General features: G+C 34.8%; 1 protein-coding gene and 1 pseudogene across 4 annotated transcripts; one reads left to right on the forward strand and one right to left on the reverse strand.

Moving 5' to 3' along the window:
- Positions 1-2,555: 2,555 nt before the first annotated feature.
- LOC100800776 (disease resistance protein RUN1) lies at positions 2,556-21,659 on the forward strand. Of its 4 annotated transcripts, none has more exons than XM_014773519.3 (12): positions 2,556-3,258; positions 3,358-3,456; positions 3,545-3,625; positions 3,937-4,056; positions 4,146-4,253; positions 4,733-4,831; positions 4,915-5,019; positions 10,240-10,347; positions 14,781-15,885; positions 16,143-16,418; positions 18,396-19,226; positions 20,283-21,659. In XM_014773519.3, the coding sequence occupies exons 1-12, from the start codon at positions 2,708-2,710 to the stop codon at positions 21,129-21,131; spliced, it is 4,332 nt and encodes a 1,443-aa protein (XP_014629005.1). In that variant the 5' UTR covers positions 2,556-2,707; the 3' UTR covers positions 21,132-21,659. The 4 variants fall into 4 exon arrangements, with proteins under 4 accessions (XP_014629005.1, XP_006576512.1, XP_006576513.1 ...); XM_006576449.4 differs by having other exon boundaries at positions 2,559-3,258; positions 3,352-3,456; XM_006576450.4 differs by having other exon boundaries at positions 2,562-3,258; positions 3,352-3,456; positions 4,149-4,253.
- A 2,414-nt stretch (positions 21,660-24,073) lies between these two features.
- Positions 24,074-26,299, reverse strand: LOC121174543 (receptor-like protein 47; annotated as a pseudogene).
- Between the last annotated feature and the right edge of the window lie 257 nt (positions 26,300-26,556).

Raw genomic sequence — 26,556 nt, forward strand, 5'->3', positions numbered from 1 at the left:
ATGCACTTTCCCAAAGTTTAGTCCTTAGAGTAAACATGCCACAAACATCAAGTTCTTCGAATCTTTTGGATATTGTTTCCATTACATCCTTGATGCTCACCTCGGGCTCAGATAACCCTTGGTCTGAAAAACTGAGTCTCCTCTAGAACATATGGATTGAATCCAGTGGGATTGAACCACCAACATATTTGGATAGCTCACAAGCACAAGGAAGACCAAGCGTGGTTCTCACCACGAAACCACAACTTGAGGGATTCTTGCCAGCATAGTCAACACGCTCTAATTAAGCAGCAATGTGATTTAAAGCATACCTTGAAACCATTCCAAGCAGCCTCCTGTATAATTTGAACACATGTCCAACGACATGTGTACTTGTTTCAAATGATGCTTTAATCTCCGTGTGCTGCAACATAATCATGTTGTTCATGGCATCCCACACACTACATAAGTCTCCAATGCTATTTTGTAACAGTCTTTTTAAAGACGAGTGAGCAGATTCAACCCTACATTTCAAATACACAAATAAAAATAAACATATACAATAATACAATTCCATAAATTCGTCAACATTAATAGAAATAGTTAAACAGTTTCATACCTATTTGTTGTTGTGTTTCCTAAATGCATTACCTTATTAGTCCAGGTGGAAACAAGTTTTTTCTTGTGTGGTATTATCCATGTTTCCTTGACATAGTCAACAAACATTGGCCAAGGTGCGCAAGCCATTTCAAACTTCTTCAGGCATTCATCAAACTGCTGTTTTGAAGGACAATCAGTCAGACATCCCCAACAATCCATGACATAATCCCAAACATTTTTTTGCGTAATTAGTGATTTACATTTGGTCTTCACATTCTTGTTTATGTGAAAGTTGCACAACAAATTTGTGCATTCAGGGAATACATCCTTCACTGCATTCATCAATGTTTGGTCTCTATCAGTGACAATAACTCTAGGGAGGGCATCACGCTTTAAAAAAAGGCCTCAGAACCGTTGTAAAGCCCAGACCAAATTATTAACACGTTCACCCTCCACATATGCAAAACCGGCAGAGAATGTCATCCCAGTCGGTGTCACCCCAACAAAATCGAGCTGTGGGAGTCTATACCGGTTTGTTTTGTAGGTGTTGTCTATCAAAAACACCAAATTACATGCGTTGACTAACTTCACTGTATTAGGGTGACACCAAAAGATATCATGAACCACGTTTTCATCTTTTATTTTGTGCCAATGAATATACTAATCACGTTCAAAAAGCTTCATCAAATGTTGCATTTCAAGATCGCTTTCTCTTATGGAAGAACATAATACACTTCTTGCATTGTATATTTGTTTAATGGTCGTACAACTATTGACATTGTGTTCCTTCAGAGTTAACAGAATGTTTCTTGACTTCACCATGGACTTCGTCATATCAACAATAAGTGTTTTTTCAGCTTTATTCAATCGCCCCGCATATGAATGTCCAACTAATGACTTGACCAATTCATGATTATGCACTTCACAAATCAACTTCATCATCTAGCCTTCTCCTCCAATCACTAGCTTGCGACGAAGCTTGAAGGGACACCCACATTTCCTAGTCCTAGTGTCTCTTCTGATAAATTCTTTTTTCCTACACCTATACTCGCCACTCCTTTCATAGCCAATTAACACAAACGTAGTCCTTCCTCTACTACATATGTTTGTGTCCGACCTTAAAATTATCACCACAAATCTGTTTTCATGAGCCACGGATCGAGCCCACCACAAAACATCCTCTCGGCACTCAAACACCTACAAAGCAATCCACATAATTTAAGTTTTCTACCAGTATTCATTTTATTAAATCTATGATAAACATTAACATTATAACATGAGAAGTATTGAACACATCTGAACAATCAACATGTGGTTCATTCGCATCACATGTTTCTGCATTTTCATAATCCATATCCGCTCATTCAAACATTATTTCATACATCCACTCATCTTCGTCCATCTAACCAACTCAAACAAAAAATGACCATACAAAAAAATTAGTAATTTAAAAGAAAAAAAGGAAACTAAATTCAAAAAACATCAAATACAAAAAATAAGTTTCTTACGGATCAACTTGATCCATAAATTGGTGTGACACTGTTATAGATTAAGTTGATCCGTAAGTCACTTACGGATCAAGTTGATTCGTATCAGTGACACACCAACTTACGGATAAGTGACTTACGGATCAACTTGATCCGTATGTGATCCGTACGTCCGCGACAATGGAACCACCTTCTGCGTACCTCGTTTGCTGCCGTCGACCACCGCAACACACCTTCACCTTCATCGCACCTAACCGTTCACAACGAACCAACGAATCCAAGACAATGCTGCACGAAAACCACAAAAATAGAGAAAAAAAGTGAACAAAAATGACAACGTTGAAGCACAGGAAAAAAAAAAGATTTTTATAAGAAAAAAAAAAAACCAGAAGCATTTTTGCCATTTAAAAATTTTGTTGGGTTCACCTAACCTAGCAGCACTCAACATTAAATAGGTGGTCCACCGGTGGATCATCAGTTTTTATATTTTTTTTTTTACTATGTGAAAAGCCCATTTTACCCTAAGATAAAAAACCTATCTCTACGTTCAACTGCTGCTCCTCGCCGTCTCTCCTCCAACCTTTCTTGTTAGTCCCAAAACAAAACGACAGGTCTGCAAATAATATCCTTTCATCTCTTCCATGTCTTCTGCCTACAGTTTCGACTCTGATCTCCATGATGAGGAGATGGAGATGGAGATGGACTTTCTGCGTGAACGGTATCAGGAGGACAACAGAAACTATGATGTGTTTTTAAGTTTCAGAGGGGAAGACACGCGTGCTTCTTTCACTTCACATCTCTATACCGCTCTTCACAACGCGGGAGTCTTTGTTTTCAAGGATGATGAGACACTTTCAAGGGGAAATAAAATTTCACCCTCGCTGCAGTTAGCAATTGAAGAGTCTCGAGTTTCTGTTGTTGTTTTCTCTAGAAATTATGCAGAGTCGCGGTGGTGTTTGAAAGAGTTGGAGAAAATAATGGAGTGTCACAGAACAACAGGGCAAGTGGTAGTGCCAGTGTTCTATGATGTAGATCCCTCTGAAGTACGTCATCAAACAGGCCACTTTGGAAAAGCATTTCGAAACCTTGAGAACAGACTTTTAAAAGTGGAAGAGGAAGAGCTGCAACGATGGTGGAAGACGCTTGCTGAGGCCGCTGGCATCTCAGGGCTTTCTGTTGTCCGAAATTGCAAGTAATAAAAACACTTCCAGCTTTCTCGTATTTTTACTGAACATTGTCTCTGGAATTTTAGTTTATGAAATTCATAACATGTACATGCATGAAGTCGTAGAAGGGAGATTGGTGATAAGATATGTCTCCTTGCGCAGCATTGGAGGGAGGCACTTCGTGAGGCTGCTGGCATCTTGGGGGATTCAGTCTCAGAATTCGGGTAATTGAGACACTTTATGCTTTCAGATTTTTATTGAACATTGTCTCTGAAAATAACATTTATGAAATTCATGACATGTATGACGAAGAAAAATGGACATTGCTAATAAAATAGACTACTTTGTGGAGCGTTGGAGGGACGGACTTTGTGTTGCCACTCGCATCCCGTGGTATTTAGACTCAAATATTTTTTACTGAACATTGTCTCAAGATTTAATTCATCATTTGGTGTGTATAGTTATAAAAACATTACCTTTTAGCTTTTATACTTAAAAACATCACATTCTAGTCGTTGTACGTACCATTTTTAATCCATTTTAGTCATTGCCAAAGAAAGGATTAAAAATTACATGTGTAAGGGCTAAAATGGGATGATTTCAAGTAGAGACTAAAATGTAAAGTTTTTGCATCTATAAGGACAAAATAAGAAATTAAATCATACCTAAAAATAACATTTATTAAATTCATAACATGTATGAAGGAGAGGAATGTTGATTGCTGAAAAGTTAATAGATCTCCTTGTGAAGCATTGGAGGGAAACACTGTGTGAGGCACTTTGTGAGGCTGTTGGTTTCTCAGATGGTGCAGACTTATATTACAGGTAGTTTTTGAGACACCTCCTGCTTTAAGATTTTTACTGAATGGTCTCCGAAAATACTGACTTTCATGAAATTCATAACGTGTATCAAGTAGAGAAATTGAGATGGTTTATAAAATAGAACCGCTTGTGGTGAATTGGAGTACGGCACTTGGCGAGGCTGCAGGTAGCATCTCGGGGGGTGCACACCTAAATTCCCAGTAATTGAGACAATTTCAGTTTTTAGATTTAGCTTAATATGTTTTTTATTCATAATAAATATTCAAATTTCGTGTATGATCCCTAATAATTTTTTTTTGTTTTGCGTTAATTCCTTAGTAAAACAACTATTTTATTTTTGGTTCTTGGCGCTTAGTTTTAGTCCCTGATAAATTAGTGAATTTTATATTTGATCCTTGAGAAATTTTTTCTATTTGTTATTAGTCGGAATTAAAACAAAATTTGCTAATTTATTAGGGAGCAAACAGAATTCGCTAATTTATCAGGGATTAAAACAAGATATCAAGGACAAAAAACAAAAGTGTTTTATTAGGAATTCAATGCTAAACAAAAATTTATTAGGAAGCAAAGACAAAAATCTGGTATTTATTAGAGATAAAAAATATATATAAAGCCTTTAGATTTTGACTGAACATTGTTTCTAAAAATAACATTTATGAAATTCATAACATTTATGAAGAGGGAAGTTTGCTAATGAGATAAGCCTCCTCATGAAGCATTGGAGGGAGGCACTTTGTGAGCATAATGGCATCCCATTGGTTTTCCTCTTAAATTTCAGGTAATTTAGAAACTTTCTGCTTTCATTTCTACTGAACTTTTTCTCTAGAAATCATGTTTATGAAATTCATAACATGTATCAAGTGTTGAAGAGGAGATTATAAGAGATTTTAAGGACTTAATGATGTCTTGGAAGGAAGCACTTCGTGAGGCTGCTGGCATCTCGAGGGTTGTAGTCCTAAATTACAGGTAATTGAAACGCTTTGCGCTTTCTTAGTATTTTTACTAAACATCGTTGTTACACATATATTAGTTTGTTACTAGTTCGTGGGTTTATTTGTTTGTTATAACCTCCTATAAACCTACTATACAAAGCAACTCAGTATCCACTTTGCTGTGTTGATCAATAAAAGAATTAGCCATTTCTTATTCTTGAATGGTTTCATGGTATCACACTATCACTATCAGAGCTCCTTTTTGGAACTCTGCTGTGCATAGTCTTCGAAAAATGCCTTCTTGCAACAATCTGAATGCGAATAATCCCTCTTCTACTCTGAATCCAGTACAAGATCCTATGAGCCTTTTCTATGTCAATCCAAATGAAAATCCCGCAGCATCAATCGTTTCTTCTCCATTGACTGGTACGAATCACCACAAGTGGGCTCGAGTGATGCAGTAAGCGTTGATTACGAAGAACAAACAGAAATTTGTTGATGGAAGCATCGGAAAACCTGATCGGTGTGATCCGATTGACAAAACATGGGAAAGATGCAACAACAGTTTGGTATGTTCCTGGATTATGATCTTTGATGCTAGGAGGAACTTGCGAGAAAGATTCTGATTCTAGGAAAGCATGGCTAACTCTGAACTTTCCTCTGATGCTAGGAGGAATTTTCGAGAAAAAGATTCTCACAAGCAGATCTGGTAAGAATTTCCAAAATTCAGGAAGGCTTATATTCCTTCAAACAGAATTCACTTTCTGTCACTCAATTTGTTAACGAACTCACAGTACTGGATAATGCTGGATAATGTTTTCAGTGAAAGGAATTGGAGCCTAAAAAGGCAACTGAGCAGCCTGTTGTAACGGGCCTCAATGGTGAAGAATACAAGACTCTCATTTAGCATGTGTTTGAATGAAGTATTTAAAGAGGGTCATGTAATTTTTTAGGGCATTTCAATTGATACTCAGGAAAATACAACTTTTGGATATCTACTTTCAGAATTTCATAAATTCTCCAATTTTTCAGTCCTTTGTTAAAATGAGGAATTTACAATTCCACTAAAATAGATGGAATTTCAAATTCCACCCGTCACACACCACGCGCCCTTTCCTCTCGGTTCTGTTGCCTATCAACGACAGAAGATTACTCCATGAGATCAATTTTCAGCAACCTCCTGCAACCGGACACTCATTGGAGCTCAATATTCCTCAACCAGGATGAGGGCACGAGTTGAAAACTCAACACTCAAGCATCGTTCGCTGCAGGATTCTGATAGACATGGCACATACATGACATCGATTGCTGCCAACAGGCATGTTTCTCAGTGTACACGTTCTAACATCATCACCACTGTCAATGACATCGACGCGGATCCCTTAACGTGGTGGTTTCATTCCTCCTCACCATCAATGCTATCAAGGTTGCAAAGCTTCAAACACGGCTAATGCTTGGTCTTCGACCCATCAACGAGAATGTTGCAGTAGTAAAAATCTTGGACCGTCGCTGTTGGAGAAGTTTCTCAGGTAGAAGGATATAGTGGAGACGAATCAGTTTTGAGTTTTGAAAGGATGACAAGCAGATAATAAACAATTGATCCAAATTAAATTAATAACCCAAACATCTTCAATTGAATGAAATTTGATATCCTTCATTTGAATTACTTTGCATTTTAAAATCTCTGGTATTTTAAAACTTTCTATCCAAACATAGAAGGTTTTTGGCTCACTGTGTCTGTTATGTCTCTACACTTGCTGCTGCCTACAGAGGAAAATTTGATTGTAGAGCCCAAAAATGTGCCTTTTTTTGGGGGGGGGGGGGGGTACAAGGCAGGAGTTAAAGGATATTTAGCATATGACATTCATAGCAAAGAAATTTTGATATCCAGGAATGCTCAATTTTATGAACACATATTCCCTTGCGTCTTTCAGTCCATCTCTCAACCATCTTTGTTGTCAACGCTGCTATTTGCATTAACCAACAAAGACAACTACCTAAACATGTAAAGGACTATATTTGTCTGATCACTGCTACTAAGCCATCAAAATTCCTTTATCCCATTAGTTCTTACCTCTCCTATCAGTCATTATCCCCTAATCACAAAGCTTATGGCCTTTTCATTTCTACCTTAACTAACCCACCACTTTCACACAAGCCAACAAGGAGCAATGTTGGTTGATGCCATGCAGGCAGAACTTAGAGCTTTAGAGGAAAATCAGACCTGTTAGATTGTGGTTTGCCCCCGGTGTTCAGGGACGGATTTAAGGGGGTGGTTGCTTGCCCCCCTCCCTCAAGATTCTTTATCTACATGAGAATTAAAATAAAATTAGATTTAGAAGTATTTTTTTAAAAAATGTTTGTCTTCATCTCTCCCACTCACCAACTTGGTTGTGCCGCTTCCTCTGCCCCCATCAATAGCTGTTGCGGTGGCGGCGCAACAGGTGATCCTGTTCTCAGAGCTGGAGAGGCTGAATTGCATCCTTCTCCTCTCATCGAGCCACCCACCACTTCCACTTCCGATTCCGAGGAAGATCTCCCACCACCAGCAGTTTCCAAAAACCCTCCTCCCCTTCAGCCCCAACACTTTTCCTCCGAATCCGAAACTGAATCGGGATCCGAGACCAAATATGTGCGATGTTCTCTCTATCTAGACTTGCACAACCCAACCAATACCTCTGTGTCGTGCACAACCTCTGCTCCCAACACCCCGTGTCGCTCTCTATCCCTCACATGAATACGCGTGTGACCCACCCTATAACCTCAGGGCATGCGTGCGACCACGATAAACCAGATCTTGAACTGTTGTGCTACCTCCACCCTCCACCTTGTTGTTGTTGGGTTGAGTTTCAGAAAGTTATGGAGGGCACCAACAAATGGTTTTCCTGATAGTTTCTGAATTTTATTCCCATTGACAAATTATTTACACAATTTTTTCAATGCTTGTTGCAATTTAGTGAATGTTCATTGAAATTGAACATCCATTTGAGACAATTTATTGATTTTGAAGATTGTTGATAGATGGTTGAGATTTTGGCAAATGAAAGTTGTGAATTAGAAGCAAGTATTTTGAACGGAATATTTGCAGATTGTTGCTCTGGTTGATGTTGGAAGTTGCTGGGGTTTTGGGCGTTTGCATACTATTGTGGTGGTGGTTGTGTCATAGTGAAAGTTTTTGTGGCTGGCGGCGATTGTGATGGCAGAAGCGGTTATGAAGGTGAAGAGGACCAAAAGGGTGGCGATGAGTAGGAGCATATTGGGGTTTAGGCTCAACACAGAAAGGGGTAGCAGATTGGGAAAAGAAAGAAAAAAAAGAAAAGTTTTTAACATGCAAAATGATGTTGTTTATTACTTTTTTTCCATGTGTAATCCCATTCAGACAAAAATCACATGTGGCACCACACAAGGCATGCTTGCGTGGTCGGTTAAAGGCCACGTAGGCAGATAACGATTTCGGATTAACGGTAGGGACTTGAGACAAATTTTTTCAAATATTAAAGACTTGATCCAAAGGAAAAAATTATTAAGGACCAAATGTAAAAAATAGGTATTGATCAGGGACCAAAAACATATTTAAGTCTTTTATTTATCAAATAATTATTTATTAGAAGTTAAATGATTATGTAAAAAAAAAATCGACCCCCCATCCCCTTTAATGCATTCCTGGATTTGTCCCTCTGCCAATGTTGTGCCCATTGTCCGCCAATGGGTGTACAAAATTAAGAGGAAACTGGATGGATCTATTGAGTGCTAGGTTCAAGGCTCAGTTGGTGACCAAAGGTTAATTGCTACCATATTAAGGGTGTGATTACCTTAATACTTTCTCTCCAATGGCAAAGTTAACCATAATCCGAGTTCGACCTTTTGGCTTTGGCATCTATCAACAATTGGTTCATTCACCAATTGGATGTCAATAACACATTTCTCCATGGGGATCTAAAGGAAGTGTGTATGTGCAAGTGCCTCAAGTGTCACGAAAGAATAAGGTTTGCAAGCTTGTTAAGTAACTCTATGGACTTAAACTAGCTAGCCGCAAATGGTATGAGAAGTTGAATTTCTTGCTTCTCCAACTTGGATTTCAACATTCTATAGTTGATCACTCCTTTTTTATTCATCACACAGTTGATTCCCTTACTACTCGTGTATGTAGTTAACGTAGTCATTGTTGAAAATTCTATGGATATGATAACTTCGTTCAAGCAGATTTTAGATAATCAATTTGGCATCAACGATTTGGGCATTCTTAAGTTCTTTCTTGGTTTTGAAGTTTCTCACTCATCAACAGGTATCTCTTTATGCCAAGGCCAATATTGTCTCGATCTCTTAAGTGATGCTGGTGTTCTCAGTGCCAAACCTGCAACCACCCCTTCTGAACCTACCTTGAGACTTTGCCAAGATGTTGCCTCCTATACCTGACTTTCACACGCCCAGATATATCCCATGCTGACCAACAACTTAGTCAATTTTCAGCCCTCCCAACAGTGAGTCATTATCAAGCAGCCCAACACGTACCTTGGTATTTGAAAGGGAATCCCGGCGAAAGGACTTTTCTTAATTTCCCGTGTCATCTATAATACAACTCCCTGGTTTTAGTGACACAGATTAGGGTGGATGTCTCGATACTAATCGTTCTATGACTGGTTATTGTTTCTTTTTGGGAGACTCGGTCACTGGTTTGTTGGAAATCCAAGAAGCAGCCAACAGTGGCAAAGTCCTCATCCGTGGCAGAATATCGAGCCTTAGCTCAGCTACTTGTGAGCTGCAATTGTTGATTTTTCTTCTTCAAGATCTCTCCTTCACTTTTTCCAAACAGTCGGTGATCTGATGCAATAATCAAAGTGCTTTGTACATCACAAACAAATCCGTTTTTCAAGAGAGGACCAAGCATCTTGAGATTGATTTTCATGTTTTCCGCGAGAAATGTATGGCTGGATTAATGCCACTGCTACCCTAATACACCACTGACCAAACTGAAGACCTCTTCACCAAAAGTTTACATCCCAAGCATTTTCAGAAATTTGTTTTCAAGCTGGGATTGATTTCTATTTTCCAACCCACAGCATGAGGGCGAATATTAAACATGTATTAGTTGGTTACCGGTTCAACGGATTTATTTGTTTGTTATAACCTGCTACAGCCGATTTTGATAGTCCACTATATAAAGCAACTTTGTATGAATTATCCATTTGTTATTCTTTAATCGTTTAATTGTCTCTTAAAAATAACATCTATGAAATTCATAACATGTATGAAGGGGAAAAGTGAAGATTGCTACTGAAGAGAGAAACATCCTCGTGAAACATTGGGCAGAGACACTTCGTGAGGCTGCTAGCATCTCAGGGATTGTAGTCCTAAATTCCAGGCAATGAAACACTTCTGCCTTCTCACATTTCTTCATCTAACATTCAACATTTTTTAATACTTCAAATGTTTATGTACGATAGTACCGTAATTGTACAATTTTTAAATTGGCTATTAACCAAATTAATCAACCGTCATTTGTAATTTTTTTCCTCGTTACTTTTATTATTCAGAGGTCATGTTTAAAGCATTTTGTAGAAAGGGAAATATTTAAAAGATGGAAAGATAGTTAATATACATGGTAGATTAGCAGAGTAAGAATAATTATGGCAATTTAGTGTTTATAAAACAATATAAAAAAATTAAGGTTAAATAAATATTTCCTTTTATTGAACTGAAGCAAGGTTGCCAAAGGCAATAACATCTGATTCTAAAAGAGCCAAAATCTGGGGAGGAGCGTCCTCAAGCCAGTACATTTCAAGAAAATTAAAAGCTAACGTAGCTAATTTATCAGCCACTAAATTCCCTTTCCCTCTTTGTGAAACTAAAGGCAGATTTCTCCTTCTATTCGTAAGAGATTCAGAATCCTTTAGAATTTCTGCCTGATTTTTTTTTTTGAACGGCCAAAAATATCATATATTATAATAGAATAGTACCAGAGGTACTACGGAGATACAAAAGTAAGCCATAGGCTTAGGCTAAAGAAAAAAGCCTACAAAGACCTCCCCAACAGGAAACAATACAAGATCTAGCCACCCTTCCCTTACTAGGTGAATGCAAGAGACATGGATGAGGACCATTGTTGAAAAGGAACAGCAAAGCCCTTCTCCCATCCCCTCAACCAGGACCAAGTTCTAAAAATAGCGATATCCACCAGCTTTGAAATAGAGAACTGTTGATTGTTAAAAATCATGTCGTTTCTGCCTGGCAAGAGACAAATCTTGTCTTCTATGATTCTTCCATGCCATATGCAGAAGTTAACTATTAGTCTCAAATGTGGCGTTTGAAAAACACATGTTCCCCAGCGTCTTAATATCCCACCTGAATGTTATCACTTCTTCAATAAGAGGATCGTAGCAATATGGAATAAAGAGGCAGGCTGAAGCCAAATGGCCAAACCTGTACCAACTCCTAATCTTTATAGTGCATCAAAATTTACCTTCGTCTGATTTCCTGTGGGAGGATTCCAACTGATGTTCTGGTTTTGTTGCCTGCTATGCATCTATTTTTTATGTTATGCCAACGAGACCGTTATATCTATAACTTGTCTTGGCTGCAATTCCTTCTATGAGAAAACCCAGAGGGTTCTTCTCTTCCACAGTACCCAAATCAATTCAAAGACCCTTGCTGTGAAGTCTGGGTTGCGCTATAATTTCACTCATCCAAGCCTCGACATTTGAAATGGCAGAGCTTGGATATACCACCACATTTGATGCAAACCATATTCTCTTGACACCCTCACAGCCAATCAAAGCATGAATCGTTATTTCCTCCTTCTCTAAACACCATGGGCACATTGGGACGATATGCATTCCTCTTTTGATTAGGTTTTGTCTCACTCGGAGAATGTTGTGGCACGCCCTCCACACAAGGTTTTGGCATTTCGGTGCAATATCAGTTTTCCAAATCTCTGGACCTAAATTTCTAGCTATAGAACTTGTTGATCCCTCCTCATTTTGCATCTTTTTCATCTCACACCAGCAACCGGATTTGACATTGTACCTCCCATCCATAGAATGTCGCCATTTAGCTTGTCTTCCTTTCCCGTTTCAGTCAAAGGAATTCTGTGAATTTCTTCCTTCACATGTGACAGAAAAAGCATATTAATAAGCCCCCCCTTCCATTGTCTTGCTTCATGGTTAATGAGATCAGCCACTAGCAAAGGATTTACTTGTGATTCGTGTGGGACATGGTATAAAGATACATCTCCACTTTGAAGCCATTTGTCTTCATAAACCTCCACACTACGTCCATCTCCAATCCTCCATAACACTCTTCCTTCATTATATCCTTTGAGGCCATAATAATACTAGACCACACATAACTTGGTCTATGTCCTCTGGATGCGTCTAAAGGGTGACACCGTGGATAGTATTTTGCCTTTAGCACTCGGGCCACCAATGAATTTTCAAAACATGAGGCCCCACCATTGCCTTCTCTTTCCACCCTTTTACTTTCTTCCACACTGTTTAACAAATTGGAAGACCTATGATTTTGATCTACTTATGAATGTGGACAATCCTAGGTATTTGTCATGACTTTCCACTGCCTTTACACAAGAAGCCTTGTTAGCTCATCAATTCTGGGACTAGGAAGATTTCGGTTACATGAGAGTTCTGAAATTTTAAAATTATTTCTCTGGCTTGAGGCTATTTCATGGGACATCAAAATATTCACTAGCCTTCTTGCCTCCTCCACCATGGCTCTACAGAAAATCAAAAGCTTATGTTGCGTTATAATTAATCATTCTAAGTTTCATCAATAATATGGGGAAGAATACACTTTAGCCTGTTGGCAATAGTTTTTGTAATAATCTTAAACACAACATTACAAAGGCTAATAGGTCTAAACTCACTGGCATGAGGGGGATTTTTTACCTTTTGGATAAGAGTCTTATTTATCATAGAAGGGTCTTGGTCGATCACCATTCAAAATATTCAGGGCCATGTTTATGACGTCCTCTCTAATAATATATGCCAAAACTTCTGATAGAATAAAACTGGATTGCCATCTTCCCCGGGAGCTTTGGTGGGGTGCACTACTCTAAGGCTTCATAAATCTCCTCTCTTGAAAACTCCACATCCAGAAAGTATCACATCTCTCAATAATTTCTCCCCTCCACAAGGCTTGCAATTTCTGTCATGTCATGAGGCGGAGATGAGGTAAAAAGATCAGAGAAATACTTTGTTAATACCTCACCAATGTCCTCTGCATTCCTATACACATTTCCATCATCATCCTGAATCTTCTTTGTGGTATTGACTTGCTTTTGGTGGGATGTTTTTCTATGAAAGAAAGTTGTGTTCCTATCCACATACATCAACCACTCCACCTTCAACCTCTTCTTCCAAAGGACCTCCTCAAGCCTTAAAGGCTCCTCCAACTCACCTTCAATCTCAACTTTTGTGTTTGTTAAGAAACTGACCTGGGGGCTGTGTTGAATCTTATACAGTTTCTTTCAAAGCCTTTTGATTTTTTGAGACAAATTTCCAAACCTTTGTGACCCATACTCATCTAAATTCACCCCTAGCTGGGTAATATTTTGTGTATTTATGCTATTAGTAGTTGGAAGATTCTTTCACTCAAACCTTTTTTGTCTTTGAACGCCTTCATCACATTGGAAGATTCTTTGTATGAATCTTTCCCACCAACCAAAACCCTTCATCTTTACTCCTTTCTCCCACTTCAGGTATTTTGACTATCTCCCCCTCCTCCTCGAAATCAACATCTTTCATATTCTTCATTTTGTGAAATTCAAGTAGGCAGACCTGAGAAAAGACAAGAACAGTTGTCTTGAGATTTGAGAAAAATCTTACTGCTCACGACTAGAGAAACCCTAGCAAAGCCTTCAAAGGAAGATTAAAACAATATAAACATAAATTTCAAATTAACTAATATTTATAATTAATTAGATATCAATAATGATGGTTAACTGTATTTTTAGGAAATCATCAATCAAACATTGTTTAAAGTAGTACAAAAACAAGAGCTTGTTTGTTCATTGTACATATTTATTTTTTGTTTTTAAATAACAAAACAAAATGTTTGATAAAATTAATTTGGGATATTTTAAAAAATAATCTTGGTTTTAGTTTTTAAAATTGAAAGTGAACAATTTATGATTTTTCTCTTTTGTTAATTACTCGTATTCTTGGTTTAAATACAATTTTGGTCCACCTATTTTTTTCAATCCGTAATTTTGGTCTATCTATTTTAAAATAAAAATATTTCATTCATTTATTTTAAGAAATTCTCAATGAAACCCTCGACCTAACGTCTTCATTTATGGTACCATAAAAATGTGTTAATTAATTAAAGTGAATGAAATAAATGTAGGTAAAATTCAAAGATATACATAAATTATGATTTTTTTAAAATAATAGATCAAATGTCTTTATTTTAAAATAGTATAACCAAAATTGTAGGTGGACTAAAATTATATTTAAGCATTTCTTATTTTTGTTGCTTCATCTTCTTCTTCCATTAACTTTATTTTTTCCCGTTCTAAATATTAGGTATTGACAAATGTTCGGCAAAAAAGTTTTCAAAACCAAAAAATAAAATCAGAATCAAACACACTCTAAGAACTATAATAGATTTATCATTTTGTCATATATATTTTATAGAAATGTTAGTAAGTACCATGCAATGGATGAACCTAATGGAGAACAACAGACGCTTGTACAATTGTAACTTTTTACTCAAATTTCTCTTAAATTTTGATGCATATTTGGACACACCTTTTCTTTGTTTTTATTATGTTTTTTATTATAGGAATGAAAGTGAGGCTATCAAAACTATTGTTGAAAACATTACGCGTTTGTTAAACAAGACAGAGTTGTTCGTTGCTGATAATCCAGTCGGCATAGAACCACGAGTCCAGGAAATGATTGAACTATTAGACCAAAAACAATCAAATGATGTTCTAATACTCGGGATGTGGGGGATGGGAGGCATTGGTAAAACGACTATTGCAAAAGCCATTTACAATAAGATTGGCCGCAATTTTGAGGGAAAAAGCTTCCTCGCACATATTAGGGAAGTTTGGGAGCAAGATGCTGGTCAAGTATATCTACAAGAACAACTTCTATTTGATATCAAAAAAGAAACAAACACAAAGATACGTAATGTTGAATCAGGAAAAGTTATGTTAAAAGAACGACTTCGCCATAAAAGGGTACTTCTTATACTTGATGATGTAAATAAATTGCATCAATTGAATGTTTTGTGTGGAAGTCGTGAATGGTTTGGTTCAGGGAGTAGAATAATCATCACAACTAGAGATATGCATATACTTAGAGGGAGAAGAGTTGACAAAGTGTTCAGAATGAAAGGAATGGATGAAGATGAATCTATTGAGCTTTTTAGTTGGCATGCATTTAAGCAAGCAAGTCCAAGAGAAGATTTTATTGAACTTTCTAGAAATTTAGTTGCTTATTCTGCGGGATTGCCACTAGCTCTTGAAGTCCTTGGGTCCTATTTGTTTGATATGGAGGTAATAGAGTGGAAGAATGTATTGGAGAAACTCAAGAAAATTCCTAATGATGAAGTACAAGAGAAATTAAAAATAAGCTATGATGGTTTAACTGATGATACAGAGAAAGGAATATTCCTTGATATAGCTTGTTTCTTTATAGGAATGGACCGGAATGATGTTATACATATCTTAAATGGTTGTGGGCTTTGTGCAGAAAATGGAATACGTGTCTTGGTAGAAAGAAGCCTTGTAACTGTAGATTATAAGAACAAGCTTGGAATGCATGATTTGCTGCGAGACATGGGAAGAGAAATCATTCGTTCAAAAACACCAATGGAGCTTGAGGAGCGTAGTAGGTTATGGTTTCATGAAGATGCGCTTGATGTATTATCAAAAGAAACTGTAAGACTTCCATCTATTATTTTTTTATTTATTTAAAATATCCAAAGCTAATGGATACAACTAACACATTTATGAGTCAGTTCTTAATATTCATTTGTGCGATTGATTGTCACAAGAATTTTGAAAATTGGTTTGGTTGTGAATTGGTTTTTGCTTCTTAGCTCCTAAAACAAATGATGGGTTTTCTCACAAGAGTTTTAACTACCATATATCTTTTTAGCTACGCATGTTTTACCCTTTCGTTTTTTCGATCATAGGGAACAAAAGCTATTGAGGGACTGGCTTTGAAGTTACCAAGAAATAATACAAAATGTTTGAGCACTAAAGCTTTTAAGGAGATGAAAAAACTCAGGTTGCTTCAACTTGCTGGTGTACAACTGGTTGGAGATTTCAAGTATCTTTCCAAAGATCTTAGATGGCTTTGTTGGCATGGATTTCCTTTAGCATGCATACCAACAAACCTTTATCAAGGAAGTCTAGTTTCTATTGAGCTAGAAAACAGCAATGTTAATCTTTTGTGGAAAGAAGCCCAGGTATTAATTTAGTTTTTTGCAATTCATTAGTATTTTTTTTCTCTTCTTCTTTATGGTGTAATTTAAATTGTCTCAAATGTTAATACTATTTCACTATATAGTGCTTTTAGACAAATTTCATCAATGTTTTTCTCAGCCTCTCTTATATTGCAAGTACTTCTGTAAAAGTTTAAGTTTAAATAAAAGATTTAATTATTAATATGCTCCTTTTATTTATTTAGAATATTTAATTAGGTCATTTTATTTCTGAAAGTTTCAATCAAGTCTTTTATTTTTTTTAAATGTCTCAATGTGATCTTTTTTGTCTAATTGAGACTTACGACGTTAAGTTGCAAGCTCCTTGAAAAGAATCACATTGAGATATTTTAAAAAAATAAAGGATTTGATTGATAATTGAATATTCTAAATAAATAAAGAGATCAAATTGATAATTAAGTCTAACTAAAATGAACGTTTATATATTCATATTCTAATACAAGCTCTAGCCTCCCTTTTATACGGTAAACCCAGTAAGCCTAAAATAGGAAATGATCAAGATACCAACATTTATTTTTTTCATATCCTAAAATATCTAAATCAACATTTAGCAAAAAAAAAATTATGCTAAACCACAAAAATTGAGGCTAAATGAACATTTAGCAAAAAAAAAATTGTGCTTGAGCCAACACTAAATAGCGTCAACTAAGTTGACTTATAGAAAACACTATTATGAGTCTATTTGTATTTGTGGTATTTACTAGACGACATTTATTAGTGTCAAATTAGATTATGTTAATTTTAGTGTTGACTTAATTCGTGCTAATAGTGTAGGTTAGACCTTGGAAACACAAATCTAAACCTTGAAGCATCTCCATTTTTGTGCTGGCATAGCTGACACAAATAAATTTATATGCAATCTATAGCGATTATTTGACCTGAATTAAGTCAATGCTATGTTACAATAGATAGTGTAGGCATTGTTGTGTTGGTGTTAAATTTTATGGCTATTTTGTTCTTTACTTGTGATACCACCATTTAATGATGCATTAGAACTTTAATTCCAATGCTAAAGTTTACGAATATTTTCCTCTTGTAGTGATATCCTCAACATGCATAAGCAATATAAAAAAATTGCATTGCCACATCATATAAAAACTCAAAATTCTTGATAATGATTGTATGTATGAAACTTTGGTATAACAACAATAAAGTCTTATTTTTCATTAGGTAAGAGTAAAACCTTGATACATTAAATTAAAAGTTTTACCCTCAATGTAATTCAAAATTTAATTTTTTTAAGATTATCTATTATCTAATAAAATAGATTTTGTATGTTTATTATGAACTTACATTATAGTTTTTTTTTAAAAAACATGAGACGGAGCTTATGACCTCCTCTTCAAATAATTAAATATAATAAAAACAAAGGAGAGGTAAGGTAGGAGTTGCAATTTTTACTAATTGATCAAAGAAGCCATAAAATGCTCATAAAAACTTATAGGCAAAATTGTAAAATTGGTCCTCCACTTTATCGCTAATTTCGGATTTGGTCCTCCAGTTTTTTAATTCATGAATTTGGTCTTTCTATTCTGTAAAATTGTGCAATGTTGGTCCCCCATGACACAATTGGACGTTAACCGTTAACAAATGATGTTGACTGTCACGTGTCACGTTCTTATTGGATAATGACTGTCACGTGTCATGTTCTAATTGGATGTCAACTACATGAAAGATGAAATGCATTGTTGTTCTCAAAGGAGTTATATATATATATATATATATATATATATATATATGTATATCCTTGGGTGGAAGACTTCAAAAGAAAAAGTAAACCTTTATCAAAATATATTGGCACTAAGAAATGGCATTACACAAGTATAAATATTTCACTTTCTATTGAGATGCTCATAACACAATGTAATTGATTCTATTTATGTTTTGAGTTTTATCTCTAACTTTAATTTTCTCTATTGTATGCTTTTTTTTTTCTTGTAGGTAATGGAGAAGCTGAAAATTCTTAATCTCAGTCATTCTCATTATTTAACACAGACTCCAGACTTTTCAAATTTGCCTAATCTTGAAAAGCTATTACTCATAGATTGTCCAAGGTTGTCCGAGATTTCCTATACCATTGGACATCTCAATAAAGTTCTTCTAATAAATTTTCAAGATTGTATTAGCCTTCGTAAGCTTCCAAGAAGTATCTATAAGTTGAAATCTCTTAAAGCACTCATTCTTTCAGGATGTTTAAAGATTGACAAGTTAGAAGAGGATTTGGAACAAATGGAGTCTTTGACAACCCTTATTGCGGATAAGACTGCAATAACAAGAGTGCCATTTTCAATAGTTAGATCAAAAAGAATTGGATATATCTCTTTGTGCGGCTATGAAGGATTCTCACGTGATGTGTTTCCTTCAATCATTTGGTCTTGGATGTCACCAACAAATAGTCTCTCATCCCGCGTTCAAACATTTCTAGATGTGTCATCTCTCGTTTCTTTAGACGTGCCAAATAGTAGTTCCAATCATCTATCATATATTTCTAAGGACCTTCCACTGCTTCAAAGTCTTTGTATAGAGTGTGGCTCAGAACTTCAACTTTCTATAGATGCTGCAAATATTTTGGATGCTTTATATGCCACAAATTTTGAAGAATTGGAATCAACTGCAGCCACATCGCAAATGCATAATATGAATGTTTTAACATTAATTGAATGCAACAATCAAGTACACAACTTAGGATCAAAAAATTTCAGGAGATCACTTTTAATTCAAATGGGAACGAGTTGTCAAGTCACCAATATTCTGAAACAGAGAATTTTACAGGTTTTACCCTTAATTTCTCTCTTATGTATCTAATTTCCTTATCTTTTGTCAATAGAACTATTTTTAATATATCAATTATATGTGGAAGTGTATACTATTATACGTGTTATATATATATATATATATATATATAAACATGTCATTTTAAAATGATCATACACCAACATAGATTTTTTTGACACAGTCATCATATATTTTGCTATTAGTAGTTGTCTTGGCTTTAATTACTTTTGTTATTGTGTTTAGGAATTAGTTATACCTGGAAGGACAAATTAAAAAATATAGTCTTGCTGAAAGGAAAACTTTGTTAGTAATACCCAATTAAGAAAGAAAGTTACGATACGAGTATTTAGTAATTAAAACTATCTTCTAATAATGTGTTAGTCAATCTGTCATTGCGGTAAGAGCACGAAATCCAACATAAATCTAAATTTTACATTAGTTAAGTGTAGTACTAGTAACATCATTTTTATATGTACGTTATTTCATCATTAACTGCTATCATATTCAAAGTGCATATTTTAATGCGAGGTAATTTAAAAAATATATATACTTTATGTGAGGTACTAGTAACATCTTTTTTTGTATATACTTTATTTCATCAATAACTGCTATCACATTCAAAGTGCATATTTAATTTAATGCTACGTAATTTAAAAAAATACATATACTTTAATGCGAGGTACAATTTATTATTGTCACGATATAAAATTCAATATTAAATTGAAAATGTTCTCTCACTTTTCATTGTTTTTTCGGTTGGTATAGAACTATTTTTTATTCATTTTATGTTTATTTTGTTACGGGTATGGAACTCTTACTTGGACCAATGGATTTTGTTTAAATTATCCAAGCAAATATATTTATGCATAATTTAACAATTTACTTTTCACATTTATGATTGTTCTGAGTAGTTTTTGGGTAATCAAGATCATAATTTTAAATGATGAGAAAATGAGTTATTATCTTGTTATATCTTAAATTGTTGAATTAATTATATGGTGGTACTAATACATTGAATGATAAACTTTTGAGCATATATCTTCATTTTTACAGAATATGACAACTAGTGATGGTGGTGGTGGTTGTTTGCTCCCCGGTGATAGCTATCCAGATTGGTTAACCTTCAACAGCGAAGGTTCATCCCTGACTTTTGAAATCCCTCAAGTGAATGGGCGTAACTTGAAGAAAATGATGTGCCATGTCCATTATTCTTCCCCGGAAAATATAACTTCAGATGGTTTGAAAAATTTGTTGGTGATAAATCACACAAAGGCCATCATTCAACTTTATAAGAGAAATGCATTAGTCTCCTTTGAAGATGAGGAGTGGCAGGGGGTACTATCAAAAATAGAGCCTGGAAACAAAGTGCAAATTGTTGTTGTCTTCTGGAGCAAATTAACTGTTTACAAGACAACAATTTATCTCATATATGAACCAATGAATGAAAAAATAGAGCATTCCCGTGCACTAAATAAGAATGTAATGGATTCTAGTGGTGAAGAAAATGAATGTGTTGTTGGGACCATCTCTCTTCAAGTAGAATCCATATATAAGCCAACAAATGACATAATGGAGCATTGTCATGCATCAAATAAGAATGCAATTGTTTCCAGCAGTGATGAAAATGAATGTGTTGTTGGGACCATCTCTCTTCAAGTAGAATCCATATATAAGCCAACAAATGACATAATGGAGCATTGTCATGCATCAAATAAGAATGCAATTGTTTCCAGCAGTGATGAAAATGCATGTGTTGTCAGGCCGTTCTCTCCTCAAGTGGAATCCATAGATGACTTAAGATGTGTTTCAAAAAAAGGCTTGATTAAGCGCTTATTGAATAAGTTCTTATCATGCGAATACTTTTGTAATGCAAACTCAGAAAATAAGAAAAATCAAGGTTAAAAGATGGTGAAAGAATGTCAGGTCCCAATTGATTCTTATGGTGGCTGCAAATCTTGTATTGTTGCTTGTACTGAGATTGCTTTGGGCAGTGGATGATTTGTTTTACATGTAGATTGGTGGCTACTATTAATTCTCTAAATCTGATGGCTAAAGAATGGATGCTTGGGGAAGGTCCACTTGTTTTGGGATCTTGGTTTCTAAGGGAGTCCAACTTGTGCTTGATTCTGATGCCCTTGATTTTAATCCTTTGAAGTGAAAAAGATATGTGTAATCCAAATACTTGACAATTGATCAATCAAATGAATAGTATGCTTAAATAGAATTGGCAGGTGGATCAACTGCGTTTTTAGAGAAGTCATAAAACAAGTTGATAACCTTGGCAATCTAAGTATGTACCTATGTTGATCATTTCCTGCAGCATGAGATGCATGACTCCTATTATGGTAATACTGTTATGAGAGATCTTGCTTAGTGTGCCTGCTGTAATTCTTCGATCTTTTGAAATTTAATCTAGTTATCTTCAAATAAATATATTTTTTTGGTGAGATCATGTATTGTTTATTGTTTGAAATTTGAATTTGTATCTAGAAATTGGGATTTATTCATTTCTTTTTGGCGAGTTTCCACGTGCACATTGTAGTTTATTTTCTTTCAAGTTTGGATTTATTTCTTTGAATTGGAAAAGAATAAAGTGAAAAGAATATGGAATACAAGACCGAAATTTGGATTTCTTTTGAAATAGGGAAATCCAATTCATCCCAATTTTTAGAACTTTGTTTGTGGAAGATTTCAATTTCTACTAAAAGAAATGATGTTTGTTTCTGGTTCTCCATACAAGTGGAGTAGATTTCCTGGGTTCAAATTATGAAGTGTTCTATTTCTGAGAAGACTATTTATGCTATATTTACTTGTAGCACGTACGCAGTGATGTGGCGGGGATGAACATGGTTTCCAAATTAAGGGAAAGATTGTTTATGCTAGATTCTTGGTTCCTTCAACCTGACTTCCTCGACATGGATATTATTGGCATCTCTGGTAATGCCTTTTTCACTTTACTTGGTGCCCCTGATTGTTTGTTAATTAGCAAACTTGGATTGACACCATAGATATATTTGATGTTGATAAATAAATTTGCATACCCTGTAGATCTTTTTTATGTTTCCCTTTTTTCACATGAAAGTGGCCCTCCAATACTGTAATTTTATTTTCTTATTTATTTTGGTAACATCTTTGAAATTATATGATACGTTTTGTTTTTAAAAATATTTTATTGTTGATAGTTTTTCAATTATTTTTATTTGAATGAATGACTTGTGTCATGGAAGGTTGTTATTCTACTTGTGCAAGTAGAAATAGGTTGGATTCTTATTTGAGCTTGATTTGTTTTGCTTTCTATGTCATGTTGTGTTGTCCCAAAATAGAATACTATCTAAAGTATACTAAGAGCATTTTTAGTCTAAGATCTCAAATTGAAGATCTCTCAATTGTACGGGATCACGTACAATTGAAGATCTCTCAAAATCTCTATCATTTTTTTCCTTTAAAGCAACTTTAGTTTTAGATTTTAAACAAGGGTCTTTAGTATCTAAGATCCTAATTTGGAATCTATCACTAAAGTTGTTTTAGTGGTAGATTTATGTTTGGATCTTAAATAAATTTTTTGCTATTTTTAAATATTTAAATATTTATTAAATTAATTATAATTAAGTAATTAAATATTCACTAGTTGGTTTTTTTTTTCTCCTCCCTCTCTCCTCATCTCATATTGTGCTTATTCTTTCTTTCTTTGTTCGCTTTTTTTTTTTTTTAATTTTCAACTCCCTCTCTCCTCATCTTATAAGTTGCTTCTTTCTTTCCCTCTTTTGTGGCCCACCCCTTTTTCCCTTCCCCCTTACCGCGACCCACACCCTTCCTCCTTCCCCTCCACCATGACCCCCCGGGTATGTCTATTTTTTGTTTGTTTTTTTTATCTGTTTATTTTGCTTTCTTTTTCTTCACCCCCCTCTGTTTGTTTTTTTTACTATGTACTCCTTCGATTAGTTCTGCATTTTGCTGTTAGGGAGAGAGAGTAATTTTTTTTTTTGAACAATATAGAGATCTAGAGAGTTCTTGTACAAGAACCCATTCTCCATATTGGAGATCTGTCTAATTCTTTTGTTGAGAGATCTACTAAAGATTAGATCTTGAGCTTAAGATTTGATATAAAAGATGCTCTAAAAAGTAAGAATTCATATACAAAACAAATGAATGAACGATCAAATAGATGCTTAGACAACATCAGGTATGAGAGTATTTCAATTTATGAACTATGTGAAATAATAATAATGGAATCCGAAAACATAAATCACACATTTGTGATTGATCAAACTCCATGCTATATATATATATATATATATATATATATATATGAAGTGGAAGGATCAAATTAGACTGGTGTAACTTAATAATTATTATGCCATTGAATAATTTATAACCGAATAATATTTTTTTTTAAAATTTATTGTTAGATTGAAAGTTATTTTCACATAAATCATATATATGAAAATTTTCATGTTAATCTAAAGTTATTTGTTACCTCATTCATATAGATTAAAGTCGATAAAATATAAATTTTTTAAAATATATTGAAATATGGATGATTTAATTAGATACTTATTCAATGAATTTTAATAAAATTTGATTCAGAAAATCTTACTAGTATATAGATATAGTGCAAAGTTTGGATGATAAAAATCACATTTTACAACATTTAAGGAATTAAGTCGTAGACATATAATTTTTCATGTACGGTATTTAAATGGTATATCTATTAAATCAATAGATGACCATATTTTATCATAATACTCATTGATTAAAAGTTCCAATTACATATGCCTTTGCAAAATTATTTTTTAGCATTAAAACATGAATTTTAAAAAAATTAAATTTGAAAAAGAGGATATTTATTGTGTCATGATTTCACTTGCACATTCATTGTTAATCACTAACACTTGCCACCTTAAATTTGCGTAAGTTTGTCCTCTCTTGGTTACATATTCTAGATGCATCGGAGGAAAGATCCAACAAAGAATCTTGTTAATAAGTTGCCAAAACCATTCCCTTCACCGCTTCCAAATCAAGAGCGAAAAAAAAATAATAATTCGATCGCCCAAAATCATTCCCAATTCCACACTAACAAAGTTGCAGTCAATTTTCCAAGTTAGTCTTCACAATTCTAGCTTTGTTAGCGTTGCTGGCTTTTTATCTTCTGGATTTTAAGTCAATGGAAAACCGTATAGCCTATCATTTCCTTCAAAGGAAGAAGCTGGAAATGACTGAATTTGGTACCAATTGGGATCCTTCCCACCAAATGATTGAATGAGAGATTTAAATATGAAAAGAAAATGACAAAATTGCAAGTTGCATGGGAATTTCTCCAACCAACTAGTTTTGTGAAAGGCACAAAGACTCCAGTCGTCTCAAGTTACCTATGGATAATGGGATTTCACTAGACGAAGCAGTTTTTGACAAAAAGATACAGAGTTCTTTGAAATCCATATGCTCCTTTGTTACAGGTCCTTCAAAATGGTTGGATGAGAAATCAATAGATGTAAAGATTGTAAAAATTTTAGCCAACTACATCGGTAAGCCTTTGTTGATAACTGTCACCCTGTCTTTGATAATACACATTACCCATTTGTGCATGAAACCCCTTCTCTATAAACTTTGATTCAGTTTCTTGTTCACCATGCATTATATATCTTTCCCAGGTTGTGAAATATTTTCCTGGCAGTTTACCGCTAAAATTGTTAAAAGCGATGTCCACAATTTGAAGTATTTCCCAAGTCTTATTGGTTTTCGAACATCTTAGGGAGCCTTGAAATTTGTTTTTCCACAAAACCAGGATACCAAGTGTGGATATTTTCTTCAAAAAGCATGGAAAGCCACCAATAATTTGATTTAATCCAAGGTCCAATACCTTTAACTTCAAGCAACACGAAAGAGAATTTGGAATTGGCCCATCGAATAGATTTCCATGAAGATTTAAAATCCATAGATTACACGAAGCTGGTATTGCATCAGGAATATGGCCTGTGAGATTGTTGTTCTTCAAGTTTAATACTTTAAGTGTGCCACTCATCCTCATTAAACATGAGATTATTGTTCCATAAATGTTATTCAAGGAAAGATCAAACACTTGGAGAGATGAAGCAATGTAGATGGAATTGGGGATGCTGCCATCCAAAGTATTGTTTGAAAGAGAGAGAAGATGTCAGAGACAGCTAATGACCAATATCTTGTGTGATAAAAGAGCTAAATTTGTTGCTTGAGAAATCCAAATAATTTTCTTGTTCAGCAAAAATAGGTAATTGCTCTTGAAGTTTATTGTTATGAAGGTCAAGGGTTAATAAATTGAAAGAAAGATTTTGCGAAATCAATGAACGGATTGTGGGAAATATTAAGGGCTTGAAGATTATGTAGTAGCCAAATCCAATGGGGCGCCGCTCCTTGAACCTTGTTTGCTGAAAGATCTAAAACAACTATTGCATACAAGTTTCTCAAGAAACCAAGAAAGGTTTTCAAGTTGCAGGATGCCAAGTTTAGATACGAAATGCTGGGAAGGGAAGACGAGCCAGCATTTGTAACATTCACATCAATTTTAAGTTGATGCATGAAAGGTCAAGCTCAGTTAAACTTTTAACCTCAAGAAGCTTATTCAGCTGTACTGACCCATTAAACTGGTTTGAAGAAAAATGGAGGACAAAAAGTGTATTGAGTTGGAGGATAGATGTTGAAAAAGGCCCGAATAGATCATTGCTACTTAAATCGAGGCTGTACAATCTAGACACATTTCTGATTTTGTCTAGTTGACTAAAATGATTGTGGAAAAGCTGAATTGATCGGCTAGTAAAAAGGAATCTAGGAACCCTCCTAGATGGATTATTGTTACTTATATCAAGGCTCTCTAGTCTAGAGGATGTCAAATTCACCATTTCATCCAATTGACTAAACTCAGTTTCTGAAAGTTGAATTGCTTGCAGTGATGGGAGTGTAGAAAGGGATGAAGGAATCCTCCCAGTAAAAATAAGTTATAACTCAGGTCAATTTGGACAAGTTTTGTTAGGTTTGACGGTGAATTGGAAATTGTCCTGCTAAATCCACATTTAGAAAGATTCAATTCAGATAATTTCCTCATGTTACCAATAAAGAATCGAATTGCTCCAGACAAGTTTGTGTTACTTATATTTAGAGTGGGTTTGGATAGAAAATTTTAACGGAAGAAAGTAATTTATCAGAGAATTTAAATTGTTTTAATCTAAAATTCATTGTTTGGATGTTTCTTATGAAAAATTTAAATTTTTGAAATTTTAAAACAGAATTTTAATAAATAAAAATGGAAATTTTAAATTTTCTTCTAAAAGGTGAGAAATTGAAATTTTCTTAT

Source organism: Glycine max, chromosome 3 (genome assembly GCF_000004515.6).
Source record: "Glycine max cultivar Williams 82 chromosome 3, Glycine_max_v4.0, whole genome shotgun sequence".
NCBI lineage: Eukaryota > Viridiplantae > Streptophyta > Magnoliopsida > Fabales > Fabaceae > Glycine > Glycine max.

Coding starts and splice junctions, on each gene's coding strand:
- LOC100800776 (XM_006576449.4), top strand. CDS start 2,708: ATGTCTTCTGCCTACAGTTTCGACTCTGATCTCCATGATGAGGAGATG. Junction 4,832..4,914: donor GTTTTCCTCTTAAATTTCAG/GTAATTTAGAAA, acceptor ACATGTATCAAG/TGTTGAAGAGGAGATTATAA. Junction 15,886..16,142: donor ATGTATTATCAAAAGAAACT/GTAAGACTTCCA, acceptor TTTCGATCATAG/GGAACAAAAGCTATTGAGGG.